General features: G+C 34.2%; 1 protein-coding gene across 13 annotated transcripts in view; it reads right to left on the minus strand.

Moving 5' to 3' along the window:
- NBEA (neurobeachin) overlaps positions 1 to 19,002 on the minus strand; it is a 453,637-nt gene that overhangs the window by 173,154 nt on the left and 261,481 nt on the right. For all 13 annotated transcript variants that reach the window (XM_030944908.1, XM_030944837.1, XM_030944889.1 and 10 more), the window contains one exon: positions 7,614 to 7,738. In XM_030944908.1, coding sequence (XP_030800768.1) covers positions 7,614 to 7,738 — 125 coding nt within the window. The remainder of the gene's footprint in view (positions 1 to 7,613; positions 7,739 to 19,002) is intronic.

Here is a 19,002-nt window from a genome sequence, read left to right on the forward strand (position 1 = left end):
CTTACAACTTATAGTAAAGCTGCCATAAAAATTCCTACGAATATGTTAGAAATAACATACAACGGGCAGAAGATATTGAGAGACTGCAAGTACTGATAGGATGTAATTGCAACTCATTTCTATGACCTAGTCAGGGAGCAGAAGCTTAGACACTGAGTGCTCAGTAAAATTCAACTCAGCAGTGTTCAGTACTCCGCTTAAGCAAATTCCATTTACATCTTGAAGGTGCCTTTCATTACATTACAGTGGGTTTTAAGAAAAAAAATCACCATAATGGTAGATATATTTATGGTATCTATTTAATGAGAACATATTTATGATTGGGGGGAGTGGAGTGGGAAACGTTATAAAGAAGATAAAGTTAAATCTAGTATTTTAGATTTATTTATTCTCACTACTAAGATTTTGTTTGGCAGATCCTTCAATTAGTACCCAATGTAAGCTTTTCCCTAGAATTTCTTTAGATAAAACTGTATCTTGCAATTACCATATAAAATATTAAGAGAACAAAACTATCATGTAATATTTTCCCTAAAATCCTGTGAGGATGAAATATTTGGGAATTTATTTGGTGAAGCAGTGGATGGCACTGTTGGGCTACAGTTATAAGGCTAGAGATGAAAATCTTAAATTGCTGTGCTTAAAAAATATCTTTGTGACTTGTTTAGGCACACAATTCAGATATAAACTCATTCAGAGCACACTGGAGATTTCACAATCAATGTGGAAGTTAGTTCATGTACTGAAAGGAAATTTTGTAACAGGAGAACTATTATTTTAGGTGCTTCAACTGAAGCAGAAATGTTTACATGCTCATTTCACATGGCAGCATGATCCCATTTAGGACTTACTTGGCACATAGAAGAATTGTTATGGGTTAATTTAATGACTGTATACATATTCTTAAAATGCTCACCACTGAACATCAGGTATGTGTGTTTTACTGCCCACAAAGTCGATTCTATTCCTTAAAATTGCTCACAATTAATGGTCATCTTGTATTTACTTACAGCCTAAAATTGTGTGAATGAATGGGGTGAAGGAACAAGGTTTCTTTTTGAGAAAAGGGGCTTTCGTTCTTCAGTTGCTCTAATGAATTCTTATTTAAGACATTACTTAAATAAATATCAGTTTGGGGAATTATCTCAGATAAGGGTCACCCTGTATTTCCCCAGAGCTACATATTGTATGAAATTGTAGGAGTGTATGTGGCTAATTTTTAGGTAGTGCATTAACTGAGGGGGGAGAAAAAAGACAATCAAAAATATTGCCTTGGCTTATGCAGCTACAACAAACTCAATTTCAGCAATAATAACTATTACACTGAACATGAGCAAACTGACATTAGAAGCATTTTATACCTGTTCACATCTTCATTAAAGATGAGGCAGAGAGATCCCTCAGCAAGTTTGCACATGACAAGAAACTGGGAGGAGTGACTGGTCTGCCAGGGGGCCTCAGCAGCCTGGTGAAATGGGATAACAGGAGCCTCATGAAGCTCAACAAGAAGAGCTGAGTCCTGCATCAGGGGAGGAACAAGCCCAGGCTCCAGCACCTGCTGGGAGCACACAGCTGGAAAGAAGCCCTGAAAAATGGAGCTGGGTGTGCTGAGGGACACCAGCTTGAACATGAGCTGTCAATGTGTCTTTGCAGCAATGGGAAATGATCCTGGGCTGCAGTAGGCAAAATACTGCCATTAGGTTGGGGAAGGTAATCCTCCTCCTCTGCTTAGCCTAGGTGAGGCCACACCTGGATTTCTGCATCCAGTTCTGGTCTCCACAGTATAAGAGAGACATAGATCTTCTTTTACATTTACTTTTACTACTAAACTGATCCAGATGTTCTGTAGATATTCTTTGTTTCTCTTGAGGAGGGAAGACTCAAGGGGGTCACAAAGTTGTGTATAAATACTTCTTGGTTTTCAGTACTTGCAAGGATGGAAACCACACAACTTCTCTGGACAACCTGTCCATAGTTTGACCACCATGACAGTAAAAAAGTAGTTTGTTCCTGTTACTGGAAACCAACAGATGTCTAGATCACTTTAGAAGTAAAAGAAAATGTGAAAAAACCCAACAAAAGGATCTATAAAACTCAACAAAGCTGAAAAAAAAGAGCTGTTCATACAGATATAGTACAAGGAAGCAATATTTCATAGACAAAACTAGAAGCATAATTTGATCTTTAATCTCTTACATGGTACAAATGTAATCATTTCACTGCTATATACCTAGGAAAATAACTGAGTTTTATGCATCTAGTTGGCCTGCTAGCAAAACTCTGATAAGTAATGATTCACTATCAGTTGACTTCAACTTGCTTTCATTTTTTGAATCAGTTACTGAAAAAAATACAGGTTTTCTTATGGCTGGTTCTGAAACCAGTGTTGTTGAAACTATTCTGGAAATACACTAGGCATTTTCAATATGCACAGAAAAGTGATAAGGTAAAGAATAATGAAGTCTGAGAACCTCATGATCTTGAGAAAAAGTAATATAACTCTTTTAGAGATATATGATTAATGCAGTAATTTTGACAGAGTCTTGAATTTATTGCAAAAAGTGATAGGATTTTCACCAGCAAAAGACACCTTTATGTTTCTAGCAATGCCATTAGTATCAACAATCTAATATATCAAAGTGTAGAACCTGAAATGCAGAATGGAAATGAAGACTAGCTTTTAGGTGCACAGTCAGACTTCCTAGAATAGGGCACTTGATTTTACAGCAAAGCTTCTAAACAGAGATGATGAAATTGAGCATCTCTAGTTCATGGGATATTCTGATTTCTTGATATGTCTTATTACTTGAAAATGCCAGGTAAGTTTCTAAGACACTAGCTTAGCTTTCTAGAACAGCATTTTGTGCATAGCTCCTTGCCAGTTTCTCTGGACACTCTTCCCTCTACCTTACTCTAACACTGCGTGCAGAAGGCAGGGAGCCCAGCAGCTCATGGGATGGAATTCAGGAGCTATGGAAATCAACTGCTTTGGACTTCTCAGCACCGTGGGGTTGCTCTAGAGCTAGCATTTCTGAAATTTCATCTTGGGGTATTTCTCTAACATTGAGGACCTTAACAAAATTGAATCTTCCTTTAGGGTCCCTGGGACAGCGAGATGTCCCATTCCAAACACAGTCCTTTGTTTGAGTTTCTGTGGACTTCAGACCCTCAGTTTCATAGCAGGAGCACACACAGCCTTGCTTCTAGGGTAGTTCTTGCTTGTTAAATAATCTGGTCCTTCCTGCCATTCTTTGAAGGTCCCTCAAAATTCATCTGCTGTCATGAAAACAGATTTCAGATTTCAACATTCCCGATTGCCAAACCTGATGCTTTCTAATTGTGTTTGTGTAATAAAAATGTATTCCTAGTGATGAGTAAACATAGTATTTGGTGAAACTTAGAGCACTAACGACAAGACCCAGAAGGAGCCAGAGTCTTCTTTGGCTAGCACTGCCCTTGAAATAAGGTTACTAATTAGATATCCAAACACATATGCAAGTTCAAAAGCCATATGTGGCTATATTGCACATATATCTGTGGCTTTATTTCAAAACTTGAGCATTATGAAGGCATTTTTATTTTTTGTTTTCTTTTTCATTCATCCTAAATGCTAAAGGATCATAGCATTTTCTTTTAAGCATTTAGGATCTGTCATGCTAATCAGCTTAACAGGCTAAATATTCTTGAGCACATACCCTAGATATATTTGACCAGCTTACACATGTATGTTTAGAATGTGGGCACTGAGTTCATTTTCATTTACTTTAATGTTGATTAGAAAATGTAGCCTTTCTTGTACTCTCACTATGTATAAATTGTTTGTGGACCTTTAAAGGCTGATGGACCAAATTTTAATAAAGGAACCGGTCTAGGTTGACCTTTGTGGTCCAGTATTCTACCTCACTGGTAGGGTGGTACAGTAGTGTCTCCTTTGTGCTAATCTCCAAGTGACTGTAAATTGTTAAGTTGATTAACAATTGTAAAATTGTTAGAAGAGACAGTTCTTTCACCACATGTGCAGAATCTCTGTGAATTGGGTCATATCTGCATATTTCACATATCCATCACAGTAAAATTTGGGGAAGAAAAGTAGGGTGTATAATAATTTATACAATCTTTTCTTTTTTCTTTCTTTTCATTTACAATTTACTTATTTACACTGAAATTCCATCTAAACTTAGAATAAGAATTGTTTAAGTTATTGATGTTATAAAATTAAAACTCTACTAAAAGTTCCAGGTAATTCAAATTCCATTTTAGCTTGCACTTTTATACTGCAGTAAGTAGCATCTCTTCACCTACACAAAAGAGAGAAATGAAACTATATTTTTATTCAAGTAAGAATTTAACTAAAACAAAAGGGCACTGCAGATACAATGTTGAACTAATTGTGCTTGTACTTTACATCTGGGTATGAAAGTAACTTTAACAGATTACAAACAAATCTAATGCCTAATATTAAAGTCTTAGAAATGGTGGAAACTAATCCAGAAGGAAAAATTCTCTAGTCAGTCTCCTGTAAATGCTGCTATGATTGAGATGCAAAGAGTCTCAATGGACAGCTAAGTATCTAGCCATAGGAATCTGCTGCAATTTTTCACACAGTTTTAAATAGGCATAGAAATATGTTATGATTTCTAATTGCAATATTTCTTACTTGTCAGGAAATTTGAAAATATATTCATAAGTAGACATATGCCCGCACACATACATATATGTATACATAATATATCTTATGAAAAATGGAAATCCAAATATGCATACAGGAGCTGACTAACAGACTGTAGTTAAGTAGAAACTTCATTGTGACAAATTTTTGGAGAAAATATTGTTTCCCAATTGTACAACATTGAATGTTTCCTCCAGGAAGAAGTCACTATCATCTAAAATTAACACTTCTCTTTTTAGGCCTTCTAGGTAGAATTTAACATTTGTTTTACTTCTCTAAAACAAACATATAGATCATAGACATAGTTTTAATTTCCAAGACTCCTTCCTTAATTACTGCAAATATAATATAATTAGTGTCCACACATCCAACATCAAATATTATTTAATACTAGAGGAGCTGTAAAGCACTTTTTTATCTATCAAGGTCATATCTTGATGGCTGCACAAGCTCAGATAAATCAGGTGTTAAGTAGGCACATCTCTAAGGAATCCGATAATTCTCTCATCTGCAATCCTCAGCATATTTTATTATTTACTGCCAAAGAAATGACTGATTAATTTTGTCATCTTTGCTCTGTGATTTTTGCTCAGCTGAAGCTGGCTGCCCTCTTCTGCAATGCCTGATCAGACCTATTTAAGTTGATGCCTTTGATCGCAGACACTGAGGAGCTTGCTGACTTAGGCTTTGACTAAACATTCCTCCACTACAATATTTATGCACAGAATCCTAAATGATAGTGGACAGTCATTGTAGATAAAAAAAAACTTGTAAGATGTTTCCACTATTTTTCTGATGCTCAAGACAGCTTTACTTGTACTAGAGGTATTGGTCAAGATGAAAAATTGAAACAAAAGCCCAACAAATTTTCCTTTGATGAATACTTTATTTGTCACAAGAGAAGTATCTGAGGTCAGGAAACTGTTATTGTCAGGATCTGTTATTGGAAAACTATGTAGTCTGATTTTTTTTAAAAATACTTTAAATTCTTTCTGTAGTGTGATGTCATACTCAGTTTTGGAAGCTAGGGGCATTTTACTATCAAACTGTTCCAAACAAAATTATCAAAACAAAACCAATAAAAAAACCAACTACAATGAATGTTAAGCCCTATGGAAAAAAAAAAAAAACTCTGCCTCTAGCTCTTTATTAATCACATTCCAGCACCAGAGGCTAGAAGTACATCAAACTGCACCAAATCCTTTTCACATGACAACCTCATAAATTATTCAACTCATTAGTAACACCAAGAGGTATAAAAATAACATCAGTGTTAAGGATGTTTTCTTACAGAGAAAGGTCAGCTAAAAGTTTCAGTATTAAAATCTAAAGGCTTAAGCCTCTGAAAAGTAAATACATCTAGATAGAATCCATGAATATTTTAATGCATGCTGATTTTAAATTCCCTGTTAATTCTAATATATATATGAAAAGCTAGAAATATTTTTTAAATTCTAAAACTTCGGTCTATTGTTAATTTTTATGTAACCACTAAGTTTGATGTGCACAATCTGTGTATAAACCTGAGTTTTAATTTTCCTGTATGGTGAATGCGCTAACAGGTGTTATAGAAATTTCAAGTCCATGGTTTTTGTGACTATTTGCCTTTCAAAAGCAACACAGCAATCAGCAGAGTTTTGTACCTGATTGTCATAAAATCTCTATCCTGATGTTTTGGAAGAACACGGAGAAAATAACCCTTTGTCTAATATGAAATACCATCTACACATGGGGGGAATGTCCTCTTTAATCGAGCTTAAGGAAAGTTTATGACTTGAAGTGCTGCACATGATAGTCCTCACCTTTAAGTAAGGATTAAGTTACACCTCCAAGTATAACTGCACACACAGATATTAATTCATATGTCTAGCCGTGTTTGGATCTTAGCTATTTGCCTTATACAACCGCAAAGTTGGTGAAAATTGTAGGTCATATACAGAGTTAGCTTTATATCTATCATATTCAGAACTTTTGGCAACCTTAGCCTTTGGCTAAACATCAGATGAAAGGTTCAACTTGCTTTGGGAATGATTACTTCAATTTTTTACTCCTAAATGCTAAAGAATCATAGCATTTTATTTTCAGCACTAAAACAAACAAACAGAAAAAAAAAAAAAAAAAAACAAAAACAAAAAAAAAAAAAAAAAAAAAAAAACAAAACAAAAAAACCAAAACCCCAGAAAACCATCACAATACTCTTTAACAAACTCCTGTCTTTGATATGCTAGAGAGGTATTCCAGCTTAAACCCAAGAAATAAATTCACTTTAGATTTTTGGAGTATTCAGGCTCAGTCTGCTGTACAGAAGTCACAAACATATGAAACTTCAACATGTTATAGAGGAATTTGTAAGCATGTTCTCAATCCTCTTTTATACTCCAGCTACATCTCCATGAAAATCAAACATTATTTAATTCTTCAGTTTCTAAAACTGAAGCTTTTATGTATTCAGTTCACTATTGAATCACAAGTTATCCTTAAAAAATATTATTGTTAACAAGTTCTAATGCATTTCACGATTTGCAGAAAAAAATACTTCTGGCTGAAATTTGCATGCCAGAATAAAATTTCTGATACTTTTTAATTCCTCATCCAGAAAATGTCTCCAACAGAACTATTATGATGCATTAGTTTGATGACTTATTTCATTCAGTCTCTCCAAAGAGAGACCTTCAGTTGCTTTTACCAGCCTCTCAAAATTAGTGTCTGGGAATGCTAGAGAAGTATAATGTGAATCCCTTGGGGATCAGGGAATTTAACAGCTCACAAACTCAAGTCTTCTGGTTCATTAAAGTGTAAGAATTGAAAGAATTCCTTTTCTAAGAATATGTTGTCCTAGGAATTCTCAGCACTGTCCTTGAGAAAAAAGGGACATGATCCTGAGGAATCCATGGACATCAAGAAAGCATCATGAGCTATATTTGTAAGCTGAGGTAATACTGACCATATTCCACAGCAGCTTTTAGGAGAGCATCAGCATGGGTAGACCCAAAAGCATTGCGAACAAATCTCCTCCGTCGGCGCAAATCATCTTCCCAGTAATCCAAGCGCCAGAAGTCATGCAGTTGGCTGGAAAATAAAGAACACACACATCAGCACCTACCACAGCTTGAACTGTATTTACATACATTATAGTATAATTTCACTGCTGCTTTCCCATTTCTGGAATACAATCTTTAAAAACATGTATTACTAAAACTTACAATATTCTAGCGTTTCTTTACATGCATTTATGTATTATAAACCCCAGCGCCGCCTGTCTCAAAGTGTTCTGCCTGCTGCTAAAAACATTAATCACACTGAACCCATTAACAAATGCAGCATCAAATTACAAGTATTAATGGCACAGCTTGCTTTCTTTTACAGTGTTTTTAACAAGGCTTGTAAATCATAGAATGGACCTCAGTGCAAACAGTTTGCAATTTAATGACTATGGTCCCTTAGCAGACTGAACTTAAAAGTATAAAATATTGCCCACTTGAATTTTGTGGAACTATGATTAAACTAATGTGCTGAAATATTCATTGAAATAATTCCCCACTGCCCCTAGCAACCTGAGAAAATTGCAATTTTATTCATTATTAATAACACTGAATTAGAGCAGCAAAAAAGTTCCACCATGTGGTAATTGTCTTGGTAAATTATTATTCCAGCACTAACAGAGTACTAGGATGATTTTATAGCTCCCAGCTAATACAAGCCATTAACAACCATGGCCATCTTAGTGTAACATTGCCTTTTTACATTCAAAAGAATATTAAACTCCTGTAGAATTATACAAGCCATTGTTAATCTATATTAAAGCCAAAAAGTACACATATACAATCATCTGCTATACAGCTTTGGTTCTAAAGAGCTGACCAGCTCCACTTTCAGACAACTTGACCTTATCAACACAAATCTCCCACATCTCTTTTATAAGCTATTTGGGCAAAGCTGCATTCGAGGTCAACATTTTAAAAGCTTTTTGGATCACTAGGAAGGATGCAAAATGTTTGTGGTTGCATCTTTATTATCAAACTCGCAATTGAACACACTATACATTTAAAATTATTCTGCAAGCCATGACCTTGTGGACCCTAACTAGGGAACCACTGCTCTAAACCAGTTATTTTCAATCCATCTGTAGCGCCCTGGACATGTGTGATCAAAAGACAAAGAGAAAAAGTAAAAAAAAAAAAGAGGGAAAAAAGTTTACAACTCATAAGTATGGTATATTTCTTTGCTGGATTTTTCTAGCTATTTCCTCAGCCACTGTTTTCTATATTGCCTTCATTTTGACCAGCTATGTGCTGGTAGCCATTTCCACAGGAAAAGTAGAAATATGCTAATGTAGGACAGACATTTTCATTCTTTACAGTCCACTTAAGCACTTTTTAAAAATGCTTTCATTAGTTATTGTCCAACTTTAATAACTGCTGTCATGAGACTGGGATCAGTTCTGGAGGGCAGGGCAGCATGGGGAGTGGATCTAGCATTCTACCTTCTAGCCACTAACACATTTTCAGAAGCAGTACATCGTAATTTTTAGTCAATGCTGCTGTTTTTTGCATTCTGAATGCATTCTTAAGTCTGTGTGAAGGTCCTACTTTTATGTCTGCCTTGCAGAACAGGCGTTTTACTAATTTACAAGCAGCGAGGAGGCAGCTTCAGTGGTTTTTTAAAAGGCAAGAAACCTTACCTTTATAATTCCATTTCAGAGTAGGTAATGACAGGACAGAAGTAAAAATATTAATGAAAACCTTTTAAAAAAGATCCCTGAAATTTGTATCGGCAGCAATAAGAAAACCACTAATGTTGATAAGAATGATCTACATAATAATAAAATACTTAATGAAATTAAGAAATACTCATATTCAGCCTAAAAAACTATGTTTTTAATTTGTTCTGTGTTTAATCTGGTAATTCATTACTTTGATTAATTAGTCTGAAGATTACTGTACATTCTCAATTTAACATAAGCCAGATATTAAAGCCACTATTTTAATGAAGTGTTAAGTAAGAAAGTAATGAAATTTTCAGAAGATTAAGTCTATTTTGTAGATCTAAAAAACCATTACAAGTTCACCAGGGATTGAAGCTTGAAATACATAATAATCGTGCAAAATTAAAATTTTTGAGAAAAAAGACCAGAAGCATCATTTCTATTCACAAACTATATGACTTTAAAAAACAGAACTGGAGTTTCTTATTACAGTTTTCTACAGATGTCTATCATACAATGTTACTACATGCTTCCAGGTCCTGGAAGTTGGCATCTCAACCCTAAAGAGAAGGTTTCTGTATCTTAGTTGATTGAAGATTGATTTTTGACTCAGAGCAACATCATCAACAAAAAGACAAGATACTTTTCCTATGCTCTTGTTAGAAAGAAAGCACACTTCAAAAGATGATGGATCTATACTTACAGAAAGTTTTGAATGATTGAGCTTCATCACTTGAATAACAGGCAGAAAAAATTGTGTGATTTTCCTGAAATGTTGTATTATTACATCTCTAGGTTAGATTAAAAAAACTAGTAAGTAGAATACTGTGGCACCAGTTTCAGCCTAAAATTTAGAATTTAACCTGCTTTAAGTCAAGCATTATGGACTAAATCTGTGTTAAATCACCCAGCCCACAGATTACAGTAGTTTAGACATACTTGTATTCTAATCCTGTGGATGTTACTCAGGTTTTAAGATTTTTGAGGAATTTAGGTTGCTGTTAGGTAGTTCTAAATGACGGCTGTAAATGAAGTAGAACTATATTTTGTAATGATGTAACAGGCACAAGTTAGTCCTAGAAGACAGCATGTCTGCAAATTGCCCATAACTCTTTCTGCCACAATGCATTTTTTAAAGTGACTTGACTAAATCGAGTAATTTTAGTAATTTATTTTTTGTGACAAGGACAATATTTCAGTAGGCTTTACTTTTCCTTATAATGCATATTATTAATAATCCTTATTTCCACAGCCAACTAGATTACATGTAATTTCTCATTTCTCCATATCTTACACCAGTAAAGTGACATTTTGATTCAGGCTTGTTTGAATGAAAAAGTGCATATTAAGCACAATGTAGTGAATATTTTTAAGAACTATAAGTTTATAGCATCATATATGAGGTATTTCTAAAGAATTTTAAGAAAAGAGAAATATATATCTATATCCTTCCAACTGAACAGCTATTTTAAATGTATCCTAAAACACAGGACCCAAAGAACTCCACATGATGAGTTTAACTGTCAGAGATAATTTCCTTACAAACTACAGTATAATCCAATATAAACCTTTCTCATCATGATGAGAACCGGCATGAATCTAGTAATACTACAAGGCTACTAACAGTGAAAAAATTTATTTTGAATGGTATAGTGTTGTAACTTAGTCCCAAATTTCTGATGTGCAGTACTTCATATAGTTAATACAGGCAAAGAAAATACATGTTTTAATGGAACAAGCCCTATTGTACTAGATACTGAAGGATTACAAATTTTGTTTCACTGGCACTGTCATCACTGGTAGCCATTTGACAGCTTGATGTGCATGCTCTCCTACTTCAAATACACTTTTCTTGGCCAGCATAGGATGGAAAGGCAAACTGGTGTTATGCTGCTCTGGGTAGCCGTGATGGGCTTTGATAAGTTGGAGCAAACAGCTTTGAAGTCTCTCAAAAGCAGGTTGCTCTAAAACTCAGATCTGCCCAGAATTCTTCATGATATTCTTTACTGCTGCACCACTCACATCTTCCATGTGAGAACAAAGATTATTGAGACAGACTAAAGTGTTTCAGATAGCTCAATTATCCTCTCAGAGGAAAAACTGTGGTGTGCTTTGCCAGAAAAACAATTAAGAGGAATGTCAAGTCAGCCTGCACAGCAAAGTCCTCCCTGCCTTTTCACATCTCCATAGCTTGAATATTTAAAAGACAACTCTTGAAAAGATTTTTTGTTAACTCCTATGGCCATAGCTGCCATGAAGAGCATGGGAAAGGTTTTTCCTTGGATTTATGAATACTAGCTGTCCTAAACTGTAAGTGTTTGTCCATCCTGTGTGCATTCAGCATCTGTGTCAACAGCTGCATGGCTGTGAAACCCAGTCCCTGTTTGGGAAAAAGGTGCAGTTTGCTACATGTCACCTACAGCTACAGCAACTAGTGACAAAAATTAATTCTGGAAAGAAGCAGTACACATAAAAGATCCTCAGACTGCAGCCCCAAGGATGGGCTGCCAGATGGAAGAGATTAAGTTTGAATATATTAATGAAGAGGAACAAGCCTGCAGACATGGGGGAAGGGGGAAAAGTTGTTTTGAAAGAGAGGTGGGTCACAGAATTGGAAGCATCTCAGAGAATCCTTAGTCTTTGTAATACTGGGAAAATATGAGAAAAGGCAAAGAATTGATGATCTATAATTTCAACAATTAGTCCTGGTTGCTTTTACGGGACATATTTTGAAAAGAAAAATTATTCTTTTCATAGTGTGGAATTACAACTGCGTTTTGAGAAATAAGGAAAAAAATATATTTTGAAAGCATAAAGAATTCCCATAATGTAATATGAAGAATAGAAAGTGAATGACATTAAAAAAAAAAAAGGAAAGTAAAAGAAAACTTGAAATACAAAAAATACAAAAACACTTATGAAATATTTTTAATGGTTAAAGCCTAAAGCCAATATATAAACCTATTTGCCAGAAGATCCAAGAGCGGATGTCTTCTATAACAACAAAGGAGCAAATAAGGTTCAGAAGTGGTGTTGCAATAGATACAGTAAAGTAACTGTAAATAATATTAAATCCTGGAAATATTAACACAGAGAATAAAGGTGTAATGAATCTGAGAAACACTTAATGACTTGAAAATTGGGAAAGATGGTAAAAAAAAGTTTCCACTTGGACTTTGAAATAAGGATGAAATAGAGCAGAGAGAACTCAAACTAACAGCAAACACTACTACTGATCATTGGAATAGGAGCAGAGGAGTCACCTCTGAAAAGCAAAAAGAGAACTGCTAACAGTTTCTCTCCTCTGATCATGTTACTAATGGTCTTGCATTAATAATGAAGGACAAAGCTGAGACAACAGAGAATGAAATGAAAGAGAGAAAAAACTATCAGAAGATGACTAATGATTAAAGATCCACCAAATTTATGGAGAAGAATTTCTAAGCACTGTTTCAAAGGGTAGCACCCTTTTCAGAAAGGAGGAAGTGATTTATGGGGCTTTTATTTTCTTCTTAAGGCACTGCAAAAAGGAGTATTTAATACACATTCTTAATGAAGATTTCCAACTCCTGAAACTTCTGTGTCTTAATTTCAGTGAGAAAACTGAGGATACATCCAAAGCTGAAAACAAAAATTTCTCAATTTGAATTATTCTTCAGATAGATGAGATGTTAGGAAGGAGAGTAATGTCAGTAGATGTGAAAGGGAGGCTGTGACAATAGAGATGTTAATTTTAGCTATTGTACTACTTAAACCACAAACTTCTAAGTCAGTAAAATCCCAGGATAATGGATTTTAGTCTATTGCATAGAGTCTGAAGGAAAAATCTCATAACGAATACACAAACAAATGAGGATTAACAGTTTACTGATTGTCTAGATTTTTTATAAAGCTTAGTTCTTCAGAATGAGTTGCTCACTTTGGAATGGCTGCAATATTATTAAATAGTAGTAAACTTCTACCAAGAAGAAGCAGTTGTAGGGAAATAAGACTAACCATACATAAAGTTATAAACGGGTAAAAAAATAGAGAGAAAAAAGCCACATATTCTTAAAAATAACAATGGAAGTAGCAATAACTCAAATCTTTACAAAGTAGAACTAATGATAAGTAAATTTTTTAAAATTATTGAATTAACATAAAACATAAATTTAAAATAATGAGAGAGAAATTTGACAAATCTATCCAAGTACTAATGGGCAATAGTAGGACACTACATGTAGGACAGCTAAATGAAACAACACAGTTTGCTAAAGTTATATACTTGGTTCCTTTTAGTGACTCCAATGGCACTGAATGAAGAACTGAAGGAACTTACAAAGCAGATACATAAATTGTCAGTGTTTGACTCACCAGAATCACAAAGGGCTTTTTAGCAACAAAATATGAGTAACAACAATGCAATTGCACCAGATTCTAGAGATAATAAATTATAAACTTAGAAATACTAAAATGAAATAAAATTTAGGGTTAGAATTAGGACATAAAAGATCATATTAAAAAAAAAAGGAAAAGAAAGTGGTTGAAACAATACTCTGGTTTAACTCAGATTTCTGGTTTAACTCAGATTTCTGGTTTGGAGCCTTAATTCTGTTTCAGAATGTGGTTTGCTGCCACTCCAACAAAGAGGAAACAAAACATCTAAAGCCCAAAAAGCCATTTTATAGTTTTAGATAAAGGAAAATTTGGGTAGAATTCCCTTTTGGAAAATACCTTGAAAGAATGGTTTAGGACACTTTTCTTTTTACTGTATATTTTGTTATGTCATGCTATCTCAGTACAATGAGCACTTAGTAAGATTTCACAAGTACTGCCATGATGCCACAGTACAACAAACTCCAAGATGGAATGAATTGGGAGTCATCTCTGTATTTCTTAACTGGCTTCAAAAAAGAGACAGACAGAATGGTTTAGACTAGAAGCATTACTATAAGGGGCTAAAATTAAGTAAAATGCATTCCATGATAAGCGTGCATGCTAATTTTCTTATTCAAAATGTAGAAATATCTCAAAATTTAATTGACACAAAACTTGGTCTAGAAAATGATAATGGAATTTCAAGAAAAAAAATTGTTTTATGTTTTGACTAGTATGCTATAACATCACATCTGAAACAGCCACCATGACATTAACATACACTCTTGCTTTTAGGAAATACAGTATGAAAATAAAAACATTTGAAAGCTTTTTTAAAAAGAAAAAAATAATGTATTTTCATAGGAATTTATGCCATCATAACTTTTTCCCAGAAGATTTGATCAAAATAATGTTTCCTAATTTAAATGGGTTTAAGAATGAAATTTTCATTTAATTCGTATACATTTTTTACAAGCATATTATCTACTGTAAAGAAAATTAATTTTCTTGTTAAACACATCATCTGTAAAAATATAAGAAAAATAAAAGTGGGTACCCTCTGTCTACAAAAACAGGACACCTTATGAAATAATACAATTTTTTGTCAAAATTGTCTGGAAAGTGTGCGATTTGTGTGATTTTACAGCTATAATCCATAAGAAATCAGATAAACATATCAGAAAATAACTTCTTTTTCTTAATTTAACAAAGTAAAATGCTGCTTTAATAAATTAAATAAAAAGAAGAAGTTTTAGGACAATTATTATTTTGCCATAGAGATGCTGTTTTTCAAACAATGTTAACTTTAATAGATACAGTTCTTAGGATATTTAAGATATTTCTTATGATATCTAAGATATTTACAGAATTAAGTTTGGGATTTTTTTCAATTGTAGTTTATCCTCTGAGCTTCAAACATTAAATATTCTTCCAGTAGGGATTCTGTAGAATGGATTAATCTGATAATGCTCTTACCTATTTCTGTTCAGCTTTTCAGCAAAGATCATCAAAGTGCATTTAAGTAGGAAGCATGGTGACTCAATTCTTCCTATGCAAGGTGAACAGTGGTTGCAGAAAAACCAGATAAACTGGTGTTGTGACCATTGGAAAGTAAGAGAACTCTTTCTTGTAGTTATGTTTTGCCTCTTACTGTCTGACTCCTTTTTTGCACAGAAATTAATTAAAAAAACCCCCAAATCTCAACTCCCTCCCAAAACAACCCTTCCCTGTCTGGGGTCTTTCAGTATTATTTGCTTGGTCCAGCTGTAGCACTGAAAAGGGAAGACTGAGAGAACAATTTATTCAAATTTCACACAGACACCCTCCTCCTTTGCCTTCTGCATGAGCATTAACTATGCTACTTATGTAGATGATAGGATATTTTGTTCTTGGTGTAATGAATACAGCTAGGTTCTTTTGGTTGTTTTTTCTACCTTTCCTGGAGAGAAATTGAGAAAAATCCTTAAACACAATGTTCTCTTTTCCCATTGAATTCTGAATGACAGTAACACCACTTCACTAAGAAACTCCAATAAACAAAGCTGGAGGTTGTTTTTAATGTCACTCACATACAGCCTACATCAGTACAATGCAGAAGTCCTGAGATTTTGCAAATGTTCTAATGAAGCAATGACTTTTTACATGAAAAATAGGTTACTCTGTGTTTCAAGATTTTATGTATCATATTTAACACATCTCTAAGGACAGTAGCTTATCAAAAAAATTCAGAGTCTTTATGACTTGTCTACAATTCTAGAAGAGTTAAATAGTACCTAAAATTTTGTACAGTTATGATTAGCATGCTTGGACAAATGAAAAACAGTCCCCAGATTTCCCATTTGGCATCCCAAGTAAAAGAGCTTGCTGAAGCTCTGGAAAACTTGGGTGCCTCATTGCCTTACTTAAAGGTCAAACACTAAAGGCTCAGACTTGTAAGTAGGGATAACATATGTGACTGCTGATGAGGATGCTGTCCCAGCTGTCTGCTCCATTCCAGATGCACAGATTAAGGTGTCTGAATCTCTTGTGAAGGAACTACTGAAGAACCTACTGAGCACACAAATTACAGCCAAGTTTCTGGACAAATCAGCAATGACTTGTCAAAAAATCTAGAGCTGCACTTTTAACAGAAAAAACGTGGTTGAGATAGACAGCTAGGATTTATTATCTCATTAGTTACTCCTGTTTGTAAGTCACGACATGGAATAGGGAATCCAGGAATAGAAATTTTGTCTCTCAAAGTCTTTAATCAGAAAAAAAGAGAAAATGCTTTCTCTAAATGTTTTTAAAGCATTATTCTAAAACTAGGAGACACAGCTTTATATATATATATATACACACTATTTCTTAAAAACCCATAATGAATTACTGTTTCAGACCTTTTTAAATTATTCAATCTGCCACTGTTTAAAGACAGCTGACTTATTAAACTGGCATTGAGATGAAATAATTAGCTTCTTTGAGGCCTAACAACAAACAGCAACAGTAATCAAAATCTAATAAATAAATAATAAAGTTTTACCTAGGTAATTGTTTTAATTTCCATCATGCAGGCCTGTTTATTAAAATGCAAGTCTAAAAATACACTATTTTAAAAGAGTAATTATTTTTTGCAAAATGCCAATTCAAGCTTGGTAATTGGAAGTACTTGAATTCAAAACTTATAGAAGCCTGAAGTTTTACATCCCCTGCAAATTTTTTGGTATAGATTTATTTTTCCCCTATCATCCAGAAGTACAGCATAAGTTAAGAAAAAGCACATACCTATCTTTATGTTGTTCTTAAGAACTGAAACAAAAACACAACAGCCCAATCAGTGGATATGCCTTGTCTGTTGTATAAACAATTATGACTATCCCCAAATATAGCTTGTATTGATGAAAAAAAATTTGCCAAGGGGCCTGGCTATGAATGCTATAGAATTTTAATAGAGACCATGTTTATAATGCTATCAAATAAATACTGAAGTAATCTTAACTTTGATCTTTTTTGTTCCTGGGAATTTTTGCGAGAGCTAAAAAGCCAGATTGGCAAGTAAATCAAAACTTTTCTATTTATACTTTATTTATACTATTTATACTTTATTTTTGACTGTCAAGAGGTTCTCTTCAGAAGTATGGAAACGGTCTTCTATAAAACATCCCAAAATACATCAGCATGACCTAATGATGTATTTTGGGCTTTGAAAATATAATATGAGAAGAAGCAGACGTGACATTGGGAAAAGAAAAAAAGATTACACCAAGTTATAACTTCTGTGGTTTTAGTCTTGAAATAAATTGCTACTTTTGAGGGTTCTGAAAAACAAGTAGGATATACTCTAAAGAATTTTTGCATATAGAGTACTTAGCAATCTATTACTCTGGATATACTTTTTAATGTTTTCCTTCCTTTTGTCTATTTAATCACACGATTCGGGGTGACAATCATGAGCTACAGATGCTTTTTCCCTTGTCTGTAGCACAAATCTGTGACATGACTATGTATCTCTTTTGCATTTTTCATGCATATTTACAGTTCAGTTGTTGTTGTATAGTAAGTATGACTCCCTATAGGGATATGCTTTACAAATATATTACAGAATGTGTATTTGGCTGTATTTGGGTGTGTGCTTTTAAATGAATACTACAGTTAAAGAAAAATCATCAGCGGTAGTTCAATAAATTTATACAATCCTCCTCCACTTTTCTGTGTAGAATGACCATGAGGAATTACAATCCTTGACCTTGCAAATTAAGTAGATTTTATACTTTACATGTTCATTGCAGGTTGTTGGTTTGGAGGTTTTTTTTTTTTTTTGAGACTTCATTAGCACAGTTTGTATAGAAGATGGAGAATGAGAAAGGAGTTCAATCCCATCTATTATTACAGTAGAAAGGAAAGATTCAGTTCTGAATTAGACAACCGCTGGGGGAACGAATCATATGCCTGGGAACAGAAGGATATTCTTCTCTCCCTTCAGAGCATGGGTAACCAAATTTCCTAATCCAAGAAAGCAAAAACTGAAAACTTCACAGAATTGTGAAATGCAAACTATAAGTTGAGAAACAGCAAAATTCTAAGATTAGTTCAAAAGTGGGACAAAGGGGGACAAAATGGAGCTGGATGCAGTCTGTACCTGGGTTTGAATGTAATTTAGTGATGGATTTTTTAGTTTACTTTCTCTGAGCTGTAAATCTGGATAATCACGAATATTTTGTGCCAAAGCTTCGGTGACACATGTCCTTGGAAAGAGTGGATTTTGAAGAGCTGAAAAGTCACATATGGCTTAAGAACCACAGCACAAGTCATTTCACCCTCAGAGAGTCTCCAAATTCTAATGACCATCTTGGGCAAAAATACAGCTAACTCTCTTTGTTCTTCAACACTTTCATTCTTTTTTAACCTCTTGATTCATTTAACTGCTCCGGATCTCCCCTGTGTAGCTCAATAGACATTTTGTCTGAAGATGCTGAGAAGCTGACGATCACCTTATCTTTGAAAACTGCTTGTTCTACAGGGACCAAATTGCCTGTGACCTCATAGTATTTGTTTTCCTTTCTTGCAGTCTGGGAGACATAGTTCAATTACTGGGAAGTTAATACTAGCAATTAACAGTTGTAATTTACTGGAAGATTAAGGTTGTCAAATTATGCCAAATGATAGCTGAGTTGAGTTTCTTTTATCTAACTAAAGTTGTCAACGTTATTGACATCCAACTAATCAACCCAGGCCCATTCCTCAGGCAATGGAGGGAACTAGCTTCACCTTGGGAAAAGTTGGGTGATAGGAT

Source organism: Camarhynchus parvulus, chromosome 1, assembly GCF_901933205.1.
Source record: "Camarhynchus parvulus chromosome 1, STF_HiC, whole genome shotgun sequence".
Taxonomy (NCBI): domain Eukaryota; kingdom Metazoa; phylum Chordata; class Aves; order Passeriformes; family Thraupidae; genus Camarhynchus; species Camarhynchus parvulus.